The sequence below is a fragment of the Dermochelys coriacea genome, chromosome 3, assembly GCF_009764565.3.
Source record: "Dermochelys coriacea isolate rDerCor1 chromosome 3, rDerCor1.pri.v4, whole genome shotgun sequence".
Taxonomy (NCBI): Eukaryota; Metazoa; Chordata; order Testudines; family Dermochelyidae; genus Dermochelys; species Dermochelys coriacea.
In genome coordinates this window covers 197437068-197456513 of record NC_050070.1, presented here as the reverse complement: position 1 = coordinate 197456513, position 19446 = coordinate 197437068, and the positions used below count along the sequence as shown (strand labels likewise).

General features: G+C 39.7%; 1 protein-coding gene across 5 annotated transcripts in view; it reads right to left on the bottom strand.

Annotated features, from left to right (window-relative positions):
• KIF16B (kinesin family member 16B) overlaps positions 1 to 19446 on the bottom strand; it is a 285774-nt gene that overhangs the window by 139988 nt on the left and 126340 nt on the right. For 4 of the 5 annotated variants that reach the window (XM_038396915.2, XM_043512060.1, XM_038396916.2 and 1 more), the window contains exons 18-20: positions 7439 to 7471; positions 7019 to 7072; positions 4474 to 5832 (exon numbers count right to left, since the gene is read on the bottom strand). In XM_038396915.2, the coding sequence (XP_038252843.1) occupies positions 4474 to 5832; positions 7019 to 7072; positions 7439 to 7471 (1446 nt within the window). The remainder of the gene's footprint in view (positions 1 to 4473; positions 5833 to 7018; positions 7073 to 7438; positions 7472 to 19446) is intronic. The other variant, XM_038396918.2, reaches the window with a different exon arrangement.

Below are 19446 nucleotides of genomic sequence, written 5' to 3'. Positions count from 1 at the left end.
TTACATTAATTAGCCTGTTCTGAGAATCTGAGCATTTTGGGCCTCAACTTGACATACATAGTCTAATAAAGATTCAGTACATTTGAGAATCATTTACAAAATCAGAATTCTAGGCAGAGATATAAATGTTGTAGGCAACTATATATGTTTCATAAACCTGAGCTTAGCTGAATTCCATCTTAATCTGTACATATATTGACACACACTGCCAGGTTGCTTAATTGAAAAATAAAACATCAGTGTTACTAAAACAAATAGACTAAGGAGCTACAGAATGTGCAGAAAGCAACTGAATTACCCATGTACAAAAGATGGCTAGGGGATGTAAAAACACATCAATATTTAGTTCTTAGCAGAAAAACTAAGACAACATCAAACCTGCTAAATTGAACATGCACATAAGGTAGACTTCATAAACTGGTATCAAAGTAACTTCTTCCAGAGAGGAGGATGAAAACGAGCTCATTCTTTGAAATAATGATTTGAAAAAAAAAAAAAAAAAAAACAGAACAGCTCATCAATTTGGTTATGGGTAAATGTTTATCTGACCTATTCAGCGTGAGTTATTATCTAAGAAAGCAGCAATGTACAGTGTGCGAGAAAGGAGGATAGGATAATTACTCTGGGTTTCAAAAAAAAATTTTCAAGACCGTCTCAAGAAACAGCCATTATATAGCCATGTTTTAAAGCTTTCCTTTTATCTCCAGACGACTTTTTTTTTAAATGCAGTAGTGCCCTTCTTCCATACAATATGGGCCTGATGCGTTGACTTCAATGGGATTTAACTCAGGCCCAAGATACTGTGAAACATTTCTCAATTTTTGGAAAGGCAAAAGTTTCCTTAGCTGAATTCTCTATGTTTGAAGTCTTCCATATTTCATCCAAGGGCTGAGATATAGTCACAGCCAACAGATGAATATTAAAAAGTATATTGATGACATCATTGTGACACTCTGTACCTGAAAGTAGCACCCTGGAACCTCCATATTCACCTCTGATATTATTATATGTTTTGTACAAAGTATACCTTATGAGGTATTATCTTAAAAAACTTGATCTGATGAACATTAATATCCTTGTATCATTGTATGGGAAGTTATGAAGTGTTCTTATGTATGTTGCTGAAATATGTTGTGAGTTTGGGAACACCCGCAATCAGCCTTTCAGTTACAACAAAGGAGTAGCCATCAATAGCCAGATGGCGTTAATGGCTCATCAGCACGCAATCTACTATCCCAGAGACTTCTCAGAGAAGGCACATACACCATGGGGGAAGACTAACTCACGTCACAGCCAAGATCTTTCCAGCAAGCTGGAAGAAGGTATGAAAGAGAGACAGTGACACCATCACTTGGCCTCTCTCCCCACATCTCAACACCTGGAAGCACATCTGGAAGACAAAGGCTTTGAACTAGGAAAGTTTGATTTCAGACTGGAAGGCAGTCCCAGTTCATGTACTGAGGAACTATGACCTGCTTGTACCATCTGCCAGGGTGAGAAACACTGCTTGAGTCAACTTTTGCTTAGATTAAATGCTTAAGATTTAGAGTGTGTGTTTTTATTTTTATTTCTTAAGGTAACTATCTCTGACCTTTATGCCTACCACTTATAATCACATGAAATCTATCTTTCTATGGTTAATAGAATGGCATAGAGCATACACTTGCAAAGTGTGAGGATGATACCAAGCTGGGAAGGGTTGCAAGTGCTCTTGAGGAGAAGATTAAAATTCCAAGTGATCTGGACAAACTGGAGAAATGGTCTAAAGTAAACAGTATGAAATACAATAAGGATAAATGCAAAGTACTCCACTGAGGAAGGAACAATGAGTTGTACACATACAAAATGGAAAATGACAGCCTAGGAAGGAGTACTGCAGAAAGGGATCTAGGGCTCACAGTGGATCACAAGCTGAATATGAGAGACAACAGTGTAACACTGTTGCAAAAAAAGCAAACATCATTCTGGGATGTATTAGCAGGAGTGTTGTAAGCAAGACATGAAGTAATTTCTCTGCTCTTCTCCGTGCTGATTAGGCCTCAACTGGAGTATTGTGTCTAGTTCTGGGTGCCACATTTCAGGAAAGATGTGGACAAATTGGAGAAAGTCCAGAGAAGAGCAACAAAAATGATTAAAGATCTAGAAAACATGACTTATGAAGGAAAACTGAAAAAAATGAGTTTGTTTAGTCTGGAAAATAGAAGACAGAGGGGACATAACAGTTTTCAAGTACATAAAAGATTGTTACAAGGAGGAGGGAGAAAAAATGTTCTCCTAAACGTCTGAGGTTAGGACAAAAAACAATGGGCTTAAATTGCAGCAAGGATGATGTGCCATGCTGTGGCTCAAAATGGTACCCTAGAACCCCCATATTCACGTCATATAATTATTATATGTTTTAAACAAAGTATGCCTCGTTGAGGTATCAATTTAAAAGTCTTGACTTGTTAAGATTAATATCCTGTTGGATTGTATGTGCTATCATTGTATAGGCAGTTACAAAGTTTTGCTGTGTGTGCATTACAGAAATATATTTTAAAGGTTGGGAACACCCACAACCAGCCTGTCAGGTACAACAATGGAGCAGATGCTGCTGATGGGCCATGAAAGGGAGTCCACCCTCATGACAACTGTCCCAGGAACTGTATATAATGGGAACTTCTCAGAGGTAGCATACGTAGATTGGAGATTGCTTGACCCACATCATAGCAAAGGCTCTTTCTAGTAAGCTGGAAAGAAGCTATAAAAGAGGGGAAGTGACATCATCACTTAGCCTTACTTCCCCCCACAACTCAACACCTGGAAGCACATCTGGAGGACAAATATTGGGAATGGGGGAAGTGGTCCCAGGCTGGAAAGAAGAATCCCAGCCTGTGTTATAAGGAACTTATACCATCTACCAGGTGAGACACTGCTTGATTCAAATCCTGTCTAATTTATAGAACTCAGTTCGCAATTTTACTTTTAATTTGTATGTAATCAGCTTAAATCTGTACACTTATCACTTAAAATCTATCTTTCTGTAGTTAATAAATCTGTTTTATATTTTATCTAAAAACAGTGCATTTTGGTTAAAGTGCTTCGAAATTCTGCTCAGGAACAAAAACTGGTGCATATCCTCTCTCCACATTGAGGGAGGGGCAGACTGGGTAATAAACTTATACTGGTCAGGCATCAGACCAGGGCAAGACGGTACAGCCCTGGGGTCCTAGGCTGCAGAGCTGGGGGAATCGGCTGGAGCCTCTCTACTGTTAATTCATGAGTGAACTGAGAGAAACATTCATGAAACTCAGCTGGGTGTGTCTCTGACTGTGCATGTCTGTTTAAGTACAGTAACTGACAGAGGTCTGTGGCTTAGCAACAGCATCACAATGTGAAAGGAAGCCCAGGTTGGAGGGACAGAGGGCCCAGCAGTACCCCAGTTCCAGGTTGCACCCCGGGAAGACCCATCACAGGCAGTTTAGGTTGGACATTAGGAAAATCTTCCTGTCAGGGGAGTTAAGCGTTGGAATACATTGTCTAGGGAGGCTGTGGAATCTCCATCATTGGAGATTTTTAATAGCAGGTTAGTCAAACACTTGTCAGGGATGGTTTAGATAATACTTAGTCATGCCATGAGTGCAGGGGACTGAGTTAGATGACCTCTCAAGGTCCCTTCAAGTCCTACAATTCTATGATTCTGTGAATGTTGACTGGCTGGTGAGGGAATACATTTGTTTTTTGTCTTTCATTAGGGTGTTTTCAACATAAGCTTAGTCTTTGATTTTAGTCTTATAGTAAATTATCAAGTATTAAATACCATGTCTGTTTACTCTTACGACAAAAAAGGTATGTAAAAGGATGTTAAACCCTATCAAAGAATGACTGTTTGCCGTTTACCATACATATCAGTTCCCAACTTTTATATCATTTTACTTTGTCATAACTAGGTGCTTTCTGACTATTCTCTAGTTTTCAATTACAATGACAACTAAATAGCCTTTAGTCAGTGCCGCAAAAGCTATGCTTTATCAGATCAAGATGAGGTACCCAATACCATGACCTCATTTCTTCATTTATATTTTATTTAACTTGATTTCTAATTATTTTTAAAGATGGAAAACAACATCTATGCCATTTATGAGAATTGTTTCTGTATAAATATAGAATGTGTGGTTGGCACCTTGCTCAACTGAGCTTTCTGGATAGGAAACAACCATGTTCAAATAAGGAGCTTAAATACTGTGATAATGGACACAAATACTCTGCTGGGGTAAAGTAGCTGAACAGAACTTAATTGAAAGGCAAGAAATATAGGCTTTAGAAAGAGTTCAGAACTACACACACTCAGTGCTGAGGACAACCACCTTACATGCACTATGGAACTGGAATACTAAGAAACAGAGAAGTCTCTTTTCTACAATCTAAAACATAAGCAAAACACACTTCTTTGTGTACAGAGTCTATTAAATTGATGTTCCCCATAATTCTCACCTTTCTCTATCCTGTTCCAGGGCTTTTTGTTCAGCTTCTAGACTAGCCTGCAGACCTGCCTGTTCACTGCAGCTGCTGTTCAGAATTGCAAGTTTTTGTTTTTGCTCTTCAATTTCAACATCTATTGTGGAACGACGCTGCAAAGCAGAGTGTCTCCTTTCCAACTTAGCTACTGCTTGCTCCAGTGCCTCTCTCTGCTGTTTTTCCCTTGATTCAAGGATTTCTTTTTCTTTTTTCCGAACTTTTTCCTCCTGACGAGCTATGTTGGCTGTAAATTCAAATGTTTCTTGGAGCTGCTGCAGCTGGTTAGTGCTGACTCTATATTGCGCAAGCTGTTCTTCTTTTTCTTCTATTTCTTTCTCAACTTGATAAAGAGTATTGTCTAACCCTAGCAGACCTCTGTCAACGACTTCAGAAGCTCTCTGTTTTTCTTCCAACAAAGCTGGTAAGTGATTATGCATCAGGTATTGAAGCTGGCGCTCTTTATACTGTAGCCTGTATTCTGCTGGCTTTATCTTGTCAAATTCTTCAACCATCAGTGCAGCATCCACAACGTTTTCACCATCTTTCTTGAGGAGGTTTAACCATTCTTTCTGTGCACGTTTTAAACGGTCCAGAGCTTCATGTTCATCTGCTACTTCCTTTTCTAGATGATCCCTTTGTTGAAATAAGTCTTTCTCCAAAATAGTTAACTGTTCTAATTGCTTTCTTTTAAAATCCATGAAATTATGCTGTGCTTTTTCTAATTCTTCACTGTCTTCGTCTCCTTCAGATTTAGCTTCTTTGACCCTCAAGAGAGATTCTCTAATATCTTCAAGTTCTCTTTTCTCTTCTTCAACCCTTTGCACATCCCCTCTTTTGAGTAGCTGTATCATGACCTGTTTCTCTCGAAGCTGTCCTTCTAAGTGAGCCACTTGCATCACCTGCTCCCTTTCTTGTTCTTCGAGCCTCTTTTTTTCAAATTCCAGCTTGATGTACTGTTCATCTTTTTCCTTTTTAAGTTTTTCTAGTTCTCTGAAAATCTGCATTTTCTCAACTTTTTCATTATTATTAAGTTCTTGCAAGCGTTGTAGTTCTTCTTTAACTCGAGCAAAAATTTCTTCCTGTTGTTTCGTTTTCTGAAGTTCTATCTCCTGCTGTTCCCGTAGTCTTTCTTCTTCAAATTTCTCTTTTTCAGCCAGCAAGTCTTTTAACCTGCTTTCAATGTGAACACTTCGCCGTTTCAGGCTCTCTTCCTGTTTTCGTATTTCCAGTTGTACTATTTCTGTTTCCTTGCGCTGTGACTCCACCTCTTGTTGCATTCTTTCTAGTTCTGCCTTGTCAGATTTTTGCTTTTCTTCCATTTCTTCTATCAGCTTCCTAAAATAAAATATGTACAATATGTATATGAGATTAATACCTTCAAAACGCCCCTTCCCTTTCCCTAATATGGTTAATATTTTCCTAAAAGTTAACAGGGTTTAGAAGAGAATCTAAAAACACATACCAACTTGAATGGTTTTGTTTAAAGAGACAATTTTATTTCAGTCTTTTTTGATTTGCCTCATGTTAGGAACATGGCTTCATAATTTAGCAGCTTATATTTAACTCAATTTCTGGAGAAAAACATAATTATCAGATCGAAATTACTTCAAGCAAAGCTTTACCTGACTAGCAGATACACTACAGAATTGACATATACTGAACTATCATTAAATTATCTTTAAATTGTAGATACATGAAATTACATGAAGTCAATTCATGGTAGTAGTAGAAGCACTACATGTTTAAATCACAGTAACTCTATTCAGTGCAATAATACTCATTAAATACACACTGCATGACTGCATTGCACAACAAGATTCAGGCATGAACACAATGATTAGATTAAAAATTCACATCCTCCAATCTTGTTTGAGTCAACTGTTTTAATCCATCAAATTTCACTCTTTAGGGAATTTCCTCTTGTAATTGGCACATTTGGTTGGAAGTGTGGGAATAGCTGCTGTCTCCTAGAGACAAATTGTCTTCTCTTCCTTATACAGGATATAATTCTCCTCTCACAGTTTCTTTGAGGGCGGGGGGGGGGGGGGGGGTCAAGATTAATTGTGAGGGAGTGTAGAAAACGCCATGCTACACATATCTGCATAGTGCAGTGGTCTGAAGATTAGTAGAATGACATTGTACAGCCAATCATTTAGCCTTGAGTAAGTAAAATATTCAAACTCAGACAAAATAAGAGAACAAAAGAAAATAGATATAGAAAAACAAAATCTGAACTCAAATAATACATATGCCTTCATATATACTCAACCACAGTGAGTATAGTGAGGCAGGATGGTCCAGTGGTTAGGACTTGGGCTTCAACTCCCTGGACTTCCTGTGTGACCTTGGGCAAGTCACTTTGCCTCTCTGTCTTAGTTTGCCATCTGTTAAATGGGGACAATAGTATTTATCTATTCCACAGGGATGTTCTGAGGATAAATTCATTAAAGATTGTGAAGCACTCAGACACTGAAATTATAGGGGACATAAATACCTCAGATGGGTAGTAGATAAAAGTTACCTTTTACTTTCTAATTTTTCTAGTTCCTCTCGTTGTTGTCTCTCAAATTCTAGTCTAATTTAAAAAAATAGGGAAAAAAGTGTCATTTCTTGAAGATTACAGAATAGAAATAAAGCATGGTACATTTTACATTCTGGTATCTGTTTTAAAAGTTTATATTGATATTGTGTCAATATCTGGCAAGTTTTACAATAGTTTAATAATGCTCTATAAGAATTGAAAACATTTCCTTAAATATGGCCACCAATTAGATTCTGTGCTGCTGGGCACTTGTATGGAAGCTGAAAAGTAAATGAATTTCTGGGAAGAAACTATTTAAATAGTAAAGTTAAACAAGACAGATAAATGATTAAACACAGCCTCTGCAAGTTAACTATATGCAGACATGGCAATCAATATATAGAAATTGAGTTTCTCTACCTTAGACAGATTGGTCCTTTTACAGGGAATAGACTGCCACAGGAGGTAGAGAGAAACAAAGTGATCAATTAAGAAAGGAACTGACAGAAAAAAAAAAGTCAAGAGAAAAGCAATAAAGAATATTTTAAAGCCAACAACCTATCTACAAAATTAGCTTTTTTTAAAAAAAGCAAACGCTCAGACCATTAGCTTTGCTTTCTAAGAGGTTACATTAGCTAGGTTCACATTCTTCAAGCAACAGTCAATCACATTGTAACTAACTAAACAGCTATTCACATAAATTAAACAGTTATTTCTCCTAAGCATGCTTTTCATATGCCAAATGATTGTTATTCAACTTTCATGTTCCTTTGAATTATTAACTGGGCACAAATTTGAGAAGGCTAAAGTTATTGGAATTTCAAAAGGACCTAAATAGAGCATGAAAGCTATTTTTTCTCCGATAAGCAAATAATCATTGTAATTCAGTTGTTCTAATACACCTAACAAAAAGAAAAGCAGGCCAACGTAAAATGAAACATGGTATAAAACCCCATTTCAGGGAATCAAAATATTTGGATTAACAGGGTTTTTCGTAACTGAGGGTGTTGTTGGTATTTTAAATACTGCTGGGAATATTATGTAACATTAGAAGAGTCAGGTGCCTGAAGCTCTTAAACAGAAGTCTCCCCCCCCCCGCACTATTTAAATCTAAATAAAACAAAATATTTGCTAAGAGACTCATGCCCAGGGGCATCACCTACATTTTTATAAGAAATATTTTCATATTAAGGACTCAGTTGAACAATATTAGTATAAATATATAACATATGCTTTTATTTAATATTATTTTCAGCAAATAGTACAACTGTCCACCACAGAAAGGGAAAAAGAGGTGTTGTATGGGGCAGGTGCAATTGGAAGATAAAATATACGGCAAGCGTCTACCGTTTATATTTAAATAAAAACTGGATTTCTTGTATTCTACGCACCTCTAGCAATCAGTTTAAATACAGTGTAAAATCAACAACAAACTGCACAACACTCCATACACATAACTTTATGACTGTGAAATGAATTAAAACAAATCCCACTTTCTGTAGGTATCACCCCATAGGCTATGAATTAGTCACCGAGGTCGCGGAAGTCACAGAATCCGTGATTTCCAGCGACCTCCGTGACTTCAGCCTGCAGTGGTCAGGAGCTCTAGGGTCCTCCCCGCCTCAAGTGGGAGCAGGGAGCTGCAGGGTATCCCCAGTACCTCTGGTGGAGCCCCCGGAGCTCCAAGCCGCTGTGGGGGGTGAGGGAACCCCCAGCTCCCAGCCACCACTGGTGGCGGGAGAACCCACAAGCCCCCAGCCACTGCGGGCAGTGGAGGAACCCCGGCCGCCAACGGGGGTACACCTGAGCCCCCAGCAGAGGACCCCCGAGCCTCCGGTCACCGCAGGCAGCGGGGGAATCCCCGAACCCCCAGTCACCTCAGGCAGGGGAGCAATTCCCCGAGCCACCGACCACCGCAGGCCACCCTGCAGCTCCTGGCCAACATAGGAGGCAGGGGCACCCCACAGCTCCCGGCCCCAATGGGCAGCGGGGTACCCTGTAGCCCCCAGCTGCAGCAGGTGGATCCTAGCCCCTGCGCAGCTGGCCTGCTTCAGGCAGTGTGGGGACCCACAGATCCCCATTTTGTCAGGTATATTTTTAGTAAAAGTCATGGACTAATCACGGCTTCCGTGAATTTTTCTCTTTTGCCTGTGACCTGTCTGTGACTTTTACTAAAAATATCCATGACAAAATCTTAGCCTTAATCATCCCTCATCCTCAAAAGCTCCATTAAAGAGGATAAGCATGTCCTAAACATCAACAGGTTTGAGTTACTGTAGACAAAGATGAGGAACACATTCCAAAGGAATAGAACCCTCACAAAGATTATTTCGGCAATAAGCCACTTGTGTTCACGTCAAGGGGTTGTCTACCTAGTGTGCCTCTGCTGATCTCAACTTCAGTAATATGGTACAGGAAGAGAAAAGGTCTCTCCAGATGACAGACCTAAAGCTACTTAGCACTTTATAGGTCAATGACAACACCCAGAACTCCATCCAGAAACACACAAGACGACAGAGCAGATCACGAAACACTGGATGGAATGGTTCTGATGCGACACTTCACTTAGGCATGTTGCCATATTCTGCTCTAGCTGTAGCTCAGAAATGGGGTTAAATACAGTGCTGCAGTCTAGTGTCAGGGTAATAAAAAGCATGAATTACAAAAATGTAGTCTGTCACAGAAAGAAAGGATACAACCTCTTCAAAAAATGAAAGTGAAAAGTTGCCTTGGGTACCAATAAAAGATGACCATCCAACAAGAACTAGGAATATAACCAGACTATCAGATTCTGGACACAGATAATACAGTTGGGAAGCGTGCCAGACATGGACAGACATAAATTTGCCATATTTCTCATTGCCTTCCTCCATATCACCTCTGTTTTACCAGGGCTGTGCCTCAGACAGTAAACTTTCATCTGCTCTCACACCTCAACCAGATTTTGGAAAAGGAACTCAACTGCACTGTCAGGGTCATACTACATACAGCTATTATACTGCATTCTAAAAACAACAACGCAACCATATACTTTCTTATTGGTGGACTTGTATACATATTATTTAAAGGAGAGGACAAAAGTGAACTTCGGGGAACTTCATACAAGAACAGCCTATCAGTAGAAGAGCAGTTCCTCTTTGGAACAAGCCCACTTAAAGCTGTACTATCAACTCTTACCAAGATCAAAAGCATGTCAAAATAACCTCTTTGTCAATATTAAAGACACCTAAGAGATTAATACCAGCATGAATACTTGGAGCCAGGTGTAAACTGGTATACTGGTGATTTCAATGGAGCTAGGCTGATTTAAACCAATTGAATATCTGGTATTGATTTTCATGTATCACTAAGTAATTGTTAGTACCCAGACAAGGGTCAGAGAATTCTGAGATATCTACCTACTGTGACTTATCTTGCGACAAACATGTCAGTAATCCTTACCACAAGGAGCTGTGATGGTTTCTTGAGCACAGGTCATACCAAAGACTCTTAAATGCATCAGATTGCCAGCTTCTCTCGATGGAAATTATCAACATTTTTCCTTTTAATAAAAGGGTAAGCATTTCCCTGATGGCCTTCAGCAACTAGTTAAAACATGGATTAATGTTCTCCCAATACTTTCAGTACACCTCAGAGTGCCACTGATTAAAACTCAAGCAGAGATGAGGTAACGTTTGCCTCCTTGTGACAAAGATACGCCAACTTTGGCCTGAATCAGAACGCAGTTTCACCATAAAACAACAATTTCCTTTCAACAAAAAGTACGCAAATCAGCACTCAGGTGGGCACAGCCAGGATTCACCAAGCTGTCTACAATCCAAAACAAAATTGATTGAGAATTTTGCAAAATTCTTCCTAGAGACAAAGAACCTCTATTTGCCTTCCCACAACTACTGCATAAGAGTTTTTAAATTCTTTGAGAGTTGATCAGTTTCCCCTCTGAGACTTCCATCATTGTTCTAGCTCTCATCATCTCCTTCTCTTTCAGTTGTTGCAGGCCATCTGTGAACCTGACGACTCTGAAGGGAAAGCCAGGGAGGGCAGTGTATATAGGCCACCTCATCAATGGTTAAGGATAAAAGAGTACTATAGAATTGCAAACCATCAACTCAGTGATCCATCAGAGGAAAAGCTTTCTCCCTCAGAGCCCTTCAAGAATGCTCTGGCTCTATTAATTTCCCAAGAGAGATCAACGAAAAGGTCAGCTGAAGTTTATATGATTTATAGCTGTTTGTTTCCACATCCTCTATTATTTGTTAGTAGCATTTGGAGTGTATTAGGTGAAACTAAACTACTAAAATCAGCTTGAAATGCATAGAATGTATATTTAAAAAAAAAGAAAAATTTCACCACTACCATCTCATGTCACTGTCAATTTTACAAGCATAAGCACAGTAACTTGCTTTTTTTTTTTCATTTTTCTTCAGTGAAAAAATCCTTATATTTTCTTAACATACATTAGTTATTAAAAGCATGAGTAGTATAATCAAAATGAAGAAATTCTACATTAACTTTAAAATAAGGATAAAAACTGCCCTTTGTTCTTTTGCACAATTCCCACAATGGAATTTAATCTGATTTATTTGGAGTTAAATGGACATCATTATCCCTGAAAAAAATAAGACTTTAGGTATACTATATACCAGATAAAAGCAGCAAAGAGTCCTGTGGCACCCTACAGACTAACAGATGTATTGGAGCATGAGCTTTTGTGGGTGAATACCCACTTCGTCGGATGCACGTACGTGTCAAATTTGTAAGAACTTACATGGTGGACATGCTTCAGAGTAAATTAAGCCAATTCTACTAGCACAATACTCCAATAGCTTAATTTAGGCAGCACAACCTGCACTATTACAGATGCACAACTATGCAGGCAAGACTGAGTGCTGGCAAGACTACCAAGATGTTACAATACTAGTTTATCACTCCAATGTATATGCTTAATAAAAAAAAGCTAAATCTACGGCAAGACCAAGGTTTCTCATAAGTGGTTTTAAAGGTATAGTACAATGTAACTTACACAAAGTTCTCAAGTGAAATCTTCAACATAAATCTATGAACAAAAGCTGTCTTTTACCCACAGCTTATTAGCTGAAGTAGTGTTGAATGATACCGAGTAAGAGACGAAGAGTGAAAATAAGCAGAAGAAAACATTTTGGACATTAAACCAAAATTTTATTTACTATGGCACAACATTTTACAGAACGACAACAGAAGTAAAACTAGCCCTGCCTGAAGGCATCATAATTGAATTAAAAGAATCCCTAAAAAATTCCTTAGAAAACTGCATTATTATACAAAAGGTTATTTCTTTGTGAGGCACACAAAATTCTCACTGTGAAAACCACAAAGAGAAAGACCCATTTATATAGAAAACGTGCAGAAAGTAAAGAAATCTCCAGTAATCAGACAACATTTAGCAACAGTTACCACACAGTGGTATCTAGGATAATGCAATTATAGCCTGTTTTGGATAGACTAATCTGTCTCAAGTAACACTGTTGGCAATTGTCGAACTTTTTAATCACTAATTCACACTACATTACTGTCATACTAGTAAACCTGGCTCTGGTACAGAAAAAAACTAATTTAAAAGAGTTTTTTTATAATGCAATATGGTAATTCTCAGTTTTAAATGTACATAATACATTCAATTATGTTAATCCCTTAAGGCCACAAAAGATGACAATTGCCTTCATAATAATGCACTACATTTGCTATTGTTACCTGTTTTGCACTTTCGGTTTGTCTTACTGTCCAGTTTGGCTGCAGTATCAATGCTAATACATGAAATGTCATGCCAATGCACCAAACACTTAAACAGTTAAATAACTGCAATGTTGACAAAGTACAATTTTAAAAAAATAGCAATTTACATCTTTCATCTCTTTTGTTCACTGAGGCAATAGAAGTTAGTCCCCATCTTAATATTTTCCCCTTCTCTTTTATATCTTCTTTGTATACTATATCCCATTTCTCTTTTGTATTTTCTTACTGTATCTTTTCTCTACTTTTCTCCCTTCCACTTTCCTTTTCTTACTTTCTACGTATTCCTCTCTACCTACTTCATTCCTTTATTTTCTTTCCCTGTTCACTTCACTTCCAAGCTTTTATTCTTTAAACAGTAGCTAATTCCCCCGCTCCCAAACTACCTTTTATTCTTTCATTCAGTAGCCTTGGTTCTGGAGGGGTATAGCTTTCAAAAGGGTTTGAGATGATTATGAGCTGAAGGAGGACTTGCAGATAGCCTTCAAAGACCCACATTTAAGCCCGGGTCTTCTGAAGCAGAAAAAAAATAATGATGTATACTTACTGCATCCAGGTATTTATCGCAAAACTTGATTGTCAAGTGAGAATAAAACAAGTGCTGCTACAAGTTCATAAAGTAACCTAGTTACTCAGAGTTACAAACTGACTGGTCAACCACACATCTCATTTTGAACCGGAAGTATGCAATCAGGCAGCAGCAGAGACCCCTCCCCACCCCCCCACCCCCCAAAAAAGCAAGCCAAATACTGTACAGTGCTAAACATCAAAACAATAAAGACAGTTTAAAAAAGATTTCACAAGGTAAGAAAACCGTTTCTGTGCTTGTTTCATTTAAACTAAGAGGGTTAAAATCAGCATTTTTTTCTGCATAGTAAAGTTTCAAAGCTGTATTAAGTCAATGTTCACTTAGACTTCTGAAAGAACCATAATGTTTTGTTCACAGTTACAAACATTTCAGAGTTATGCTCTCCATTCCCAAGGTGTTCGTAACTCTGAGATTCTACTGTATGTGCATATACAGTAATTCTGATAAGCCTTAGGATGTCAGGAGCACATTCTGAAGACACATTAAGAGCAGGAAAGCAAGTAATCTTACCTGCATGAATAGCCACTAAAGTTTAACAAGCTGGCTAGTCAAAGCTCTTTATACTGCCTGGCTGAATTTACATGGCATGAGAATCTAAAAAGCAAAGTGTTTACATTTAAAGCTGCGTTTCCACCTACAGAAGAAAGAGAAAGGTAGGACTAATTGTCCATCCTATTCCAATTCCACCTGCTCCTTAATATTAGGATACAGAATATCAACCTGCTTTGAAAGCAGAGCTGATTAAACTAGCTTGTGCAAAGTGTTTTAAGATCAACTTCAGGTTGTTACAATTTTATTAGAATCTAGGGCTGTCAATTAATCGCAGTTAATGCCCCCCCATCCTCCCTGTAGTCACTCCCCTGTCTTCCCAGACCCTGCTTCTGCTCTAAAGGACTTGTAGGTTCTAAAGTTTTATGTTGTTTTATTATGTAAAAATAATAATAATAATTCTACACTTCTAAGTTCAACTTTCATGTTAAAAAAATGGAACTACAGTACTTGTATGTGGTGAATTGAAATACTATTTATCTTCTTTACAGTGCAAATATTTGTAATAAAATATAAAGTGAGCACTGTACACTTTGTATTCTGTGTTGTAATTGAAATCAATTATTTGAAAATGCAGAAAACATCCAAAATATTTAAATAAATGGCATTCTATTATTAACAGTGTGATTAATCATGATTAATTTTTTTAATTGCATGACAGCACTATTAGAATCCAAACTTTTTTTTTAAACTACTTGCTGCTTGAGAGAGAATCCCAGAGAGAGCAATATAATCTTAAAATGAAACCTCCTACGGCACAGGTAACTTTACAGAGTCTAGGACATGACCTTCAAATGGCTCTCAGAAATAGGAACCCGTCTTCATCAGTGGAGCTAGCAATAAGCAACTCTAATTTATAAGGGATCACAGAAAATGAGAACAGAAACCTACAGGCTCTTCTGCCATTGATTGTCCAAGATATCAGACCTTACAAGAAGAAAAGGAGTACTTGTGGCACCTTAGAGACTAACAAATTTATTTGAGCATAAGCTTTCGTGAGCTTAAATAAATAAAATATTTTTTAATTTGCTACTAATATGAATTTTTAATACTTATTTATTGTAAAAATGACTGTTAGAAGTGGATAGATGAAGGCATAATAGAGATGGTAAAGGAAGTTTTGGTTCTTAAATTAATATTGAGATCTCTCTGCCTGTTCAGCTGTAACCTGCAAGAGCCTTAAAAACACAAAGTCTCCTAAACGTATGAATGTGGGAAATTAAAACATGCCTCTAGGTCCTTCTTCCCTATGGCGGAAGAGGGCAAAAAATAATTGCAGCATAGGAGACTACCAAGAACATGACATATTTGACCTTCAGGGATAATTCTTACCCTGCAAGCTGAAAAGACTACATGGAGAAAGAGCACAACAAGGAGGGTAAATTTTTTTTTTTTAAGATTTTTTAATAAATTCTAACGTATACAATATTCATTTTGACAGTGCCCATTAAATCAAAGGTAACCTAAGATGTCAATCTAATCTAATAAATTTGTTAGTCTCTAAGGTGCCAAAAGTACTCCTTTTCTTTTTGCAAATACAGACTAACACGGCTGCTACTCTGAAACCAATCTAATCTTCACATCACAACATGATCTGTGTAGATCGGAAGTATTTTTTGGACACAGACTTCATGACATGAGTGCCATTAACTTCCACTGACATATTGTTTTGATGCTACATCTTCTCCTACAGTCTTCTCATTAGCATCAATATTAAATTGTGATAAAGTTTATAGGAAGTAACTACAGTGGATAAGCTCAGTTGCAAATCATCATACAAAGATTGGCCAACAATAAGGCTAACTAGTTTTCACACATGTGGGAATGGGCCTTACAAGCATGCAGATATATTTTCAAACAGGATGACTAGCTCAGATGGAGAGCTACTGGATGTTCCTCATCTCGTCAATTTCATAACCTCCATATCTCCTTATCAATGCTGAGTCTGCAATGGTGGATTTTGCAGTGGAATCAAATCTTTGCCTCATAATTGTGGTGCAGAATCTAAGTTTGCATAAAAAGGGTAAGCATACATTTTATACACAAAAAAATCTATGTTAAAAAATTAAGCTTGCACAGTCAAGGAAATGCAAGAATTAAGGTTTTCTGTGTGACCTTAATTTGGCCTTCTTTTGTGTACGCTTTATGATACAGCCTTAATTACATGATCATATATTATTTTATTCCCACGCAACCTTAATTCTGGAATTTCTGAATTTTGAGTGCTTGATTTACAAACTTAATAATGTTCTTTTAACACTTTGTGTACAATTAGCTAGGTTTTTAAAACAGAACACTGAAAATCAAACAAATTCATTGTGTGGCATCATACAGACACCACAAGGGTCATCAGCAGGATTGGAACCTTTAAATCTACTACATGCTTGAGCTATTTGAGTAATAGATAGTAGTAGTAGGTTGTCATCCGTTGTGCAAAGCAGAACTAGAGGGGGAAGAGATACACACTTCGCCAGTAGGTTTTCCAAGTATTTCCTGACAGCAGAGGAATTCCGAGACTCAGAAACCTTGAGTTCCATTCTTGGTTATGGTACGGAAGTGCTGCACAGGGCACAGATCATTCTGCTCATTACCTGCAAGCTTGACCCCTTCCATTCAATCCCCTCCATACTTTGTTTGTCCCAATATTGTCTCTTTCTCAGGCTGGCTCCTTGTCCTAGTCCAATTCTCCTCACCTTGGCAGGCCCCATCTCCACTCCTCATGCTTCTCATCTCAGATCAAGCCTCATTGCCCAGCCTGTTCTAATCTTCATACCTAGACTCCCTGTCACAGTTGTTCCCCTTGTACCTTGCCCCAGTCTTCTCCCTACTCCCAGACCCAGCCTCCTGGCCTAGTCATCCCCAATTTATCCCTACCCAACTCCAGCTCCTTGTCCTTAGCCTTCTTATCCAGCCAGTCCCAGTTCCCCGCTTCCTGACGCCTCATCCGATCAGTTTCTCTCTTCCTCACTCCTCTTCTCATGTTCTGGCTCTGAGTCCCAGTCTCCCTCCCCAGTCTCCTCATTCAATCTCAGTGTACCACCATCCCCCAACCTCCTTCCCTCTGCCTTATTTGTTCCTAATCCCAATTTCCCACCTAGCTCCTACCTCAGCCCCTAGTCCCAGTCACTGTGCCCTGACAGACGCAGTCTCCCCTACCCAGTTCACAATTCCATTCTCCTTGCTTAACCAGTACCAGGCTCCTCAGACCGCAGCTCCCAGGCCCAAATTGCATCCCCCTTTCCACTCCCCTGCCAGCCTCCAAGCCCAGTTTTTCCCTTGCCTGAGGCTCCTTGTCCTCATCTACTCAATATTCCACCCCAACGTCTGGCTCTTGTCCCGTCTGCACTTCAATGTGGCAGCTGCCTCCAGCACAGTCCTGAGCCTAGGTGGCAGGACACTGGAAGCACAGGGCAGAGCCCCTTGCTCTCAGTTATGGTGCCCAGCCTAGCCCACAACAGCCCAGACCTGCAACAGCAGAGAAAGTCCTGCTTAGCCCTAGGCTAGCCATATGGACAGAATCTCCAAAGTTTTTAGCTGCTAAAAATCTACTGAACGCATATGAAATGTGATTTTTCCCGAGGTTTATAACTTGGCCAGACTTGGGCAGATTTTCATGGGGACTGGAAAAGTCCTAACGGAAGGCCACCCCTCTGCCAAATTTTAAGTCCCTACTCTAAAGCACAGGGGCTCTACAGATTTTCAAGGGAAAAAAGGTCTCCAAATTTTTTTTTAAGATGGGCACGTTGTCCCAAACCATGTTCTTATAAACAGCTGAACTATTTTGGCTGACAGTTTCTAACCAGCATGTAACATATCAGCCCAAACAGTTAAAGTCTGACAAAGCTACAAGCAAATGAATCAGGAATAGGTCTTGTAATAGGTTTTACAGTGTTGTGCAGCCTCACTAATGGGCAATACCATCAATCTCACCTATAATAATTATGCATAATCAATGCAAAAATCTGTGGCACACTGGAAACTGAGCAGTAAATTACATGTCTAAATAATTAGCACAATGGCTACTGTTACTTATTGCACTATTCTTTGTCACATTTATTTCAATAAAAGCCTTCACATTTAATTATTGTGCCTCAGTCTCCACTCTGCTACGCGAGAGTACTGCAGAATCCACACAGCCTGGTCCAGTGTACATGCAGTACCATGTGCAGACACACACTTTTAGGGTTCCTCCCTTTCAAAGTTAGGACACCCACTCTTGGTGGCTGCAGGGAGTTTGTAGGCCAACTGGAAGTTTGTTGGGGTGCCCTGATTTGCGGTCACACATTTCCTGGACAGGTGTTCCCACCGGAGGACCCAGCATACCACCCATCGGCAGGGATCTCCAGTCCCTGGTTGGAGTGCACACCCAGTCTATGACTGTGGCCCCTCAGGTTGTGGGGGTTGAGCAACGAAACCGTCTATAGCATCAGCCTCCTGGCTAGGACAAATAGCCAAAGTCCTGGGCTCCAGCGTGTGGGCTGAACTATTACAGAGTCTTTGACCTGCAGCCTCCTGGCTGGGGCAAGCAACCGCAGTCTGGGACTCCAGCCCTCTGGGCGGGCAGAGCAACCAAACAGTCTATAGCCCACAGCTTTCTGGCTGGGGCTAGCAACAACCAAACAATCTCAGTCTCAGGCCCCTTTGGGGATGTGGGCTGAGTGACCAATAGTCACTGTCTCAGGCATCTTGGCCTAATGTTTTGTGCCTGGACAACTGGCCCACCCTGCTTCACTGGGTCCCAGCCCAGGGCCTTAATGGTAATGGATGATCCCACCACAGGATCAGCAAGGAAACAGGCAATTGCTATCTCGCATCCCAGAAGCGCAATCGGACCAAAATCTTGTTTCCCACAGCTACTTCCTACCAGTTTCTGTTGGTGATGCTCAGTCACTCCCAGGCTCAGGATCAGGCAGCCCTTCCTCTGGTCTCTCCCCGGGTCTTCTGTGCCCCAGGGCAGTGGGTTGCCAGTCTTCCCCGCTACCAGTCCTGGAACTCTCTGAGGGCTCGTCTCTCTGTGAGAGAGACATCTGCCTCCTTCTGTGGTCCAGTGACAACTGAGCTGCAGGGCCCTACTCTTTTACTTCCTGACTGTGGGGTGGGCTTAGTTGAGCTTCCTAAGGGAAATTAGCCCCCTCTGCACTGGAGGGAGGCTACTCTGCCTCACTACACACACACACACACACACACACACACACTATATGAACAGGTGACAATTATACCAGTAACCAGTGAATGAGGGAACATGGCTGCCTTTTGTAATAAAGGTTCATAATTAAGAAAACTTTCTACATTCTTGGTTGCTTCTGGATGCTAAAAAAGTAGCTGTAGCCAAGGGCACTCTTTTTTATCTGCACCTGGCTAGACATCTATGAAATCTATAGCTGACATGTTGACCTTGCCACAGTAAGAGGAGGTTACTTATTGTAACTGAAGGTTCTTCGAGATGTGTGGTTCCTATCTGGATTCCAGACATGGGTGTGCATGTGCCGGAGCCAGAACAGTTCAGCTGTACTTTCTATTG